The sequence below is a fragment of the Colletotrichum godetiae genome (assembly GCF_030913485.1).
Source record: "Colletotrichum godetiae strain CBS 193.32 chromosome Unknown BDP55scaffold_7, whole genome shotgun sequence".
NCBI lineage: Eukaryota > Fungi > Ascomycota > Sordariomycetes > Glomerellales > Glomerellaceae > Colletotrichum > Colletotrichum godetiae.
Genome location: NW_026851255.1, coordinates 1 through 7085, shown reverse-complemented (window position 1 = coordinate 7085; position 7085 = coordinate 1). Strand labels below are relative to the sequence as shown.

The following is a 7085-nucleotide window of genomic DNA, read 5'->3' as shown; positions in this document are numbered from 1 at the left end:
GTGTGGTCTCGTTCCAGGCTAGAGGGCGTTCTTGTCGGTCTTTACTATCGTACCTGTGTACTGCGGATAAACGAAGATTGAATGCTTCAACCAACAGATACGTTGTCAATGCTTTCGTGATCTGTATGGTGGCATGGAAAAGCTACTATTACGCAAAGCGGTATCTGAATTACGGAACGGAACTCCGGACTTGGTATTGAGCCAACCTCTTGGCGAATTAAGAATGACTCGTCTTTCCGACCTCAATCCGACCTTTGTAGCAAAGTCCCGTGGCGGATCGATCCCAGTTCTTGGACGTCTATTGTCTTGGCTTCGGTGATTGAAAATACGACCGCAACAATTCCGGGATGAGTGAAGCGAAGCTGCTTTGGAGTTAACATCGTGAGAAAACTCTAGCTTGGGATATTGTACAAGGGGTTCACGGAGTGGTCATGGGCTCTGAGTCAGGTGTCAGTGCTACCCTATGAAATATTGCAACGAATGTCATAGTTAGGAGAAGCTCATCGTAAACGCTGGGTGGCATGATGGGATTCTCGTGTTGGACAAAATGTGGCTTGTCGCCTGCGAAGGCTCAGCCAATTGAGTCCACAACCATTGGACACCTGGCGTACCACTCCTCACGGACAAATTCCTCCACTCACCATAGATAATGGGGTCAACGGGATTCTAGAAGACCCGAGGTCGGCGAAGTACGGATACAGCTGAACAGCTAAGATGTCAAGCCCCGCGAGTCACGATGCCTCTTTCATTTTGCAAACATCTTCAAGCAGCGCTACTTGAATGCATCGACAACTTTTGGACACAAGTAGCGAGCGTCCACAGTGGAACTCTGTAAACTCCACCAGAACTAAGTTGGCAAAGAATCAAATTTTACTTCATAAATCTCCATGATCAAAATTTTAAGCATAAGAGTTGGAATGAACTCTGTCGTCACGTCATCACACTGCGAGACTCCTTTTCTTCTTTCGGCCGCTTTTGTTTCATCCCTTTTCATCTGGATTGGGGCTGGACATGCTGTTCCTTGTTCGCTTGCATCCGAATTGATTGCGCAACGTGGATTTCTCCCAGGATCCTCGGACAGGAAAAGTAGAGCTCGGACCTATAGAGATCAGCGCCAAGAATTAAGATTGATTAAAGTTGTGCTCTCCCGTCGGTCGGCTGGGCTCTGTTAGCAGGGAGAAGCCTGTCATTTCCGTGTTTCATGACCCGTCAGCACTCGGTTCGAAATGTCTGCAAGCTGACGACGAGGCCCATGAGCGCCACAACGTTGCAAGAAGCCTCGGAGGGATGGCCGGGGTTGCGAAAAAAGATTGAGGTTTCCACAGATCCTGTTGACTCAGTTTCTCGACTTGGCCATTAATCATCACAAGAGACCTAGACGGAGCAGTGGTCCGCGAGAAGACAACCATATCCATCACTACGCCCCGGGCCCGTCTCATGCGTCATGCAAGCAACTGCCGATCAAATCGGGCGCCCCCAGATTTCCCGTTACTTTGGTATTGCTGCCCTCACTTCATTAACTAGTCTTGAGCCAACTCTACTTGATGGTCAGATGGAATGTCAACTGAGACTCGACAAGTTCCCAGTAGAGTGCATTGTGCATGTTTCGAAGAACAACACAGCCAGCACCAGTAGCTGCAAACAAGCGGTCGAGACGTTGGTGCTACGACAGCATGCGACAGCAACAAATGAATTAAGCCAAGCTTTAGAAGTATAGATGCGGCGCCTCCTTAAGTTTCGATTGCCGCTGACTGGGGCCACCGCGGGCACCAGGCGTTGGTCGAACGTTCAATTTGAAGCGTCGGGGGACTGCCCATGCGGACGCCCGGTAGATGATCCCGACTGCCGCCCAGGTCTGTCAGAATGGCCCAGGCTCAGAATCAGACCCGTGAGCTGTCACGCTCCCACCAATACGGTCGTCCGCGTTCCTGTTCCGACGACTCACCCAACCACGAGCCCCGTCTCCGATGTGACCGCCGATCCCGCCGAGACTTTTGTTACCCACCGCCCCCGTGCGAAATAGATTGTTCTGTAATCCATGTGGCCAGTCCCGGCGCTCCGCCTTTGTGGTCCGTCCAATGTTTTCGCGGCCATCCTCAATGGCCCGAGCCCACGCATATGTGGGGGACGTTCTCCGTCATTCGTTATCGCCAAGACCTCAGCTTTCCTTTTACAGGAGGAAGACTTGTTTGGGCCAAATGGAAGACGCTGGATCTCGGCAGCCAGGGGTCTGGGCGTCTATCGAGTGACGAACAGGCCTCTCGGTTCTTGCTGAGCTTCGCTATCGCAACTTCAACGATTCGCGGTGTAAGCTGAGAGGTAGAAGTTGGAACTCGGAAGCAAAGCTGTCTGCAAGAGAACGCCAATACGTTGGGCGTTTTCTGAGACCTCTACCGTCTTTCTCAGGCCTGGTTCAGGATGTTTGCTGGGATTATACTGTATATGGCTCTCTTCGAATGACATGGAGCTGCGGACGTGTTTGTCCACCCCCTCCTCCCCCTTGACGGGATGTCGGGCCACTGCTCCACGATGTGGGATGCCCAGCATCTGAACTTTTATCTGAGCAGATGGGGTGTTGGACATTAGTATAAGAAACGCCTTGAATCCAGCTAATATCTCCTTTCTCTCAACCAAGCTTCTCACTTCGTCCTTCACTTCACCCGCATTGCTCTCCAGCTCCTACCCTTCTTTGACCCAATTCATTCTTTGCTCTGTGAGCTGTTCATCCATTCTTTCACCACTTGATCTACCCGTTTTTGACAAACAACATACACACAATCTCTCAAGATGTACACCAAGGCTTTCCTCGCTGCGTTGGTCGGCGCCACTGCCGTCTCTGCCCACGGCTACGTTGAGACCATCACCGCCGGCGGCGAGACCATTGACAATTACAACCCCACCTCTGCCCCCTACCAGAACCCTGCCCCCGATGTCCCCGGCTGGGCTGCTCAGCAGCAGGATCTCGGCTTTGTCGCCCCCGACGCGGCCGGCCAGGCCGATATCATTTGCCACAAGTCCGCCACTCCCGGAAAGACCAGCGTCAAGGTCGCCGCCGGAGAGAAGGTCACCGTCAAGTGGAACACCTGGCCCGACTCCCACAAGGGTCCCCTTATCGACTACCTCGCCAAGTGCTCCGGCGACTGCTCCAGCGCCACCAAGGCCGACCTCAAGTTCTTCAAGATCGCTGAGAAGGGTCTGACTGGCAGCACCTGGGCCGCTGACGAGCTCCTGAGCAACGGCCTCAAGTGGGAGATTGCCATCCCTAGCGACATTACTCCCGGCAACTACGTCCTCCGCCACGAGATCATTGCCCTCCACAGCGCTGGCCAGGCCAACGGCGCCCAGTTCTACCCCCAGTGCATCAACCTTGAGATTACTGGCAGCGGTACCGCCAACCCCACTGGTACTGCTGGAACCAGCCTGTACACCGCCAACGACAAGGGTGTTCTCTTTGACATCTACAGCGGTGCTACCAGCTACCCTATCCCTGGACCTGCTCTGTACAGCTCCAAGAAGCGCCGCAACCACGCCCGCGATCTCTTCATCGTTGACTAAATGGTTTCATGTTATGTGAAAACCATGATCTGAAAGACTTCATTGTACGCCGGCACTGCAGAAACAGACGGCTGGCCTGTTGAGTTGTGGTTGACCAAGGGGAAGTCGAGCATTTTTTGGAGAGAATGCTTCAAATTCCGCCAATAACCTGCACTTGCACGGTTGTTCGACAAATTTGTTTCTTATTCACTGTATATCAGTTAGCCTCGACGATCGTCCCTCGGCACTTTGATCGAGGGGATGAGCTTCGGCTGGAGGCAACCCGTTAAACAAAGCATCGTCAGTGTATATACCCGTCTTTGGACGCATGAATAGATATGCTCTTAGGCACCACCTGAGATTTTCTCTCTCCCTCTCTGTGAAACTATTGCGCGGTTCTAACATCCGCAACACTGCCGCACTTTCAACTTCCCTCTCGCCTAATTTTTCTTGGCATCTGCTGTTAGTGAATGAGTGAGCCTACCACCAAATTACTAACAGCCGAAAACTCTTCACCTCCCCTTGCCGGAGCCCGCATCCGCGATGGCCTCACAGCCGCCGTCGGGCACCGGACTGATGTCGGCCGACCAAGCCGACCCCGAATCAGGCTCCGGGACACCTCCGGAGCCGAACCCCACCTCAAGAGCTAAGCGACGCCGCGACGCCGAGGCACAGCCGACCCGGCCCAGCCTAACGGGAAGCCAGCTTGATGCCACCACCGACGCCCCTACCTCGGCCGAGGGGCCCGCAGCCTCTACCGCATCTGCTCCGAGCGGATCTGCCACAGGGTCCGTCTTGACAGCCCTTGCAGAAGAAGCTAGACAGTACGAGGCACGGAAAGACGTCTTTCTGACCATTGCACGGTCCGTCGACAGCGTTGTCGCCAGCTTTGACGGTTCTAGAAAGCAGATCGCGAAAGAAGCCACTGCCTATGTCATTCAAACCCTCAAGAGACTGATCAATCACGAGACAAGCCCAATAGCGGCCCGGAGTTGGGCGGCTGTCGTCGCACCGATGGCGGGCAACACCACTGCGGCGACCCGGAGCGGCCAGAGCTGCCAGAGCTCTGCCCGCCCGAAGGCCACACTCCCCGCCGAGGATCAGCCGCAGGCGCAGCCGAAGGAGGACCTCCGCATCTTTGCCCGCGTCCCGGAAGAAAGCTTAGCGGCCGCTCGGAAGATCGCACCGTTCGCCGTACGACAGATCGTCTGTAAGGCCGTTGGCCTGGGGCTAGCGGACCTTCCCCACGTCTACCATATCAGCACAGGTTACTCTCTGAAGCCGCGAAACAAGCAAATACAGGAAAGACTACTTGCAAGTAAGGCAAAGCTGGCGGAATGCCTCGGCGCCCACCAGGTCGAGACGCCTATCAAGTGGTACACTTACGTTGTGCCGCGATGCCCAACAAAACTACACAGCATTGGCGGGGACGTCCTGGACCCAGCCACACTCGTTGAAGATGAGGTCTTCGCACAGACAGGACAGAAGCCTGTCCTTGCTCGACCGTCCCGCCTTGGGCCCAACCCAGTCACGAACGAAATATCTTGGCTCATATCATTCACATCAGAGGTCACGCCCTTCAGGCTCTTCAACCAAAGCGGCAGATCTCTGCCCGTCAAGAAACGAAGGACGCTCATCCGACACGACCCCGGCTGCCAGGGCTACCACTCCAACCGGTTCTGCGGACGACGACCGATCTGCAGCAACTGCGGAAGACCTTCCGATTCACACGAAACGGGACCCTGCATGGCCAGGCCCCAATGTGCCAACTGCTGCGGCCCCTTCCAAGCCAGCCACACAGACTGCCCAGCGAGGCCCTCGGCCGTAAACGGCGTCGTCTCCCTTCCCGGTCGAAAGGAGCGGGCTCGGATCCGGAAGGCCGGCCAGAAAGCATCGGACACTCTGTACAAGGCTACTCGATCCGACAGTAGCCAGGAGGCGGCAGGCGTCCCTACCTCCACCAGCCAGAACCAGCAACCCGGCGCCAAGCGCGCGCGCACGAGAACGCCCTCCGCAAGCTCGATCGTTTGCCTCGGTGACGGAAGCACTGACAGCAGCAGCATGGATGAAGACGAGGCGGACGAAGGCGAAGGCGAAGACTCCCCCGACAACACCTCCATCGACCGTCCCGTGCTACCCATGCCAAGCAGGAGCCAACGGGCAGCACAGAAGCCAAACTACAACGTCGCGAATGCCTACACCCACCTCGAACTCGACTCGGAGACGTAAGCCGAGAGCGGCGACCCCACGGATGCTACGCGTTGCGCAGGGCAACGTCGGAAAGATCTCCCCGGCGCACACGGCTTTCCTGCAGCTCTGCTGGGAGGCTCAGATAGATGTGGTCCTCGTCCAGGAACCCTGGACGGGCTGGAAGGACGGAAACGTGCAACTGAACACGCACCCGGGTTTCGACTCTTTCGTCCCGGTCGACTTCTGGGACAGCGAAGGAACCAGACCAAGAGTATTGACCTACACACGCAAAGGGATAGGGATGACGGTGGAGCAGCAGAGGCCTGTCCACACGAGAGACGTACTGTGGCTGGTGGTCGACAAAACGACGACTATCGTCAACGTGTACAGACAACCCCGCGACCCCCACAGCCGCACAACAGGGATACTGCTAGAACTCAAACCCCCGGAGCGAGCTTTGATCGCGGGTGACTTCAACGCGCATCACTACTCTTGGGAGCCCGGGACGAGGAACGGGAACCGGGGAGATGACATCGCAGGCTGGGCAGACGGCCACAATCTCTCTCTTATCAGCGAAGTTGGGGTGGCAACCCAGGATTGCGGACATGTCCTGGACCTGGCTTTCTCTAATATCCCTTTTGCGCACGCGCAGGTCAGCCCACAGTTACACCCGGGAGCTGACCACGAGGCCATCGTGGCCGTCATACCACTATTCAAACGCCCAGTGTCACAGGGAGAGGGCCACCCGCAGCCACGGCCACTGTCAGTGCCCGACTCGGCGCTGCCTCGGCTGAGAGACCTGATCGAAGGGGGGCTAGCTGCGATGCCCAATCTGGGGGATCAACCTACTCCGGCAGACCTGGACGGGCAGGCAAGTCACATCGTCGAGCTCTTCTCCCGAGCCATTGAGGCGGTCGGCAAGAAGAGAGGAAAACAGGGAAAAGGCGCGGCTTGGTGGACGGAGGAATGCGCAGAGGCCCACAGAACGTACCGTGCTGCCCGCAACCCACAAGCCTGGGAGACGGAGCAGAACGCAAATCCTTCTCCAATGGAAGAGCGGAAGGCATTCCTGAGCATTGTGAGGAAGGCTAAGCGAGCATACTGGGCCGGAAAGATCGATGGAGTCGCTTCAGACCGGGACCTCTATCAGGTCATGGGTTGGCGGAAGGCGAGCCCACTGACCAGAGCACCCCCATTGATTGTGGACAACCAGACGATCGAGGATACTAACGAAAAGGCCCAAGCGCTCCGGGAAAGCCCTTCTCGACAGGTTTAGTGCGGAAGATGACGCACCGGGTGACCCGTTTGACGTACCCGTCGTCCCAAGGCGAGCGATTACTTGGCAGGACAATGTGGCTGCA

The 7085-nt window shown here is 56.3% G+C and overlaps 1 protein-coding gene across 1 annotated transcript; it reads left to right on the top strand.

The window, feature by feature from the left end:
• Positions 1-2787: 2787 nt before the first annotated feature.
• On the top strand, positions 2788-3555 carry BDP55DRAFT_544911 (family 61 glycosyl hydrolase; the record flags this gene model as incomplete). Its single annotated transcript, XM_060568527.1, has 1 exon — positions 2788-3555. The coding sequence occupies one exon, from the start codon at positions 2788-2790 to the stop codon at positions 3553-3555; it is 768 nt and encodes a 255-aa protein (XP_060433369.1).
• Positions 3556-7085: the final 3530 nt, after the last annotated feature.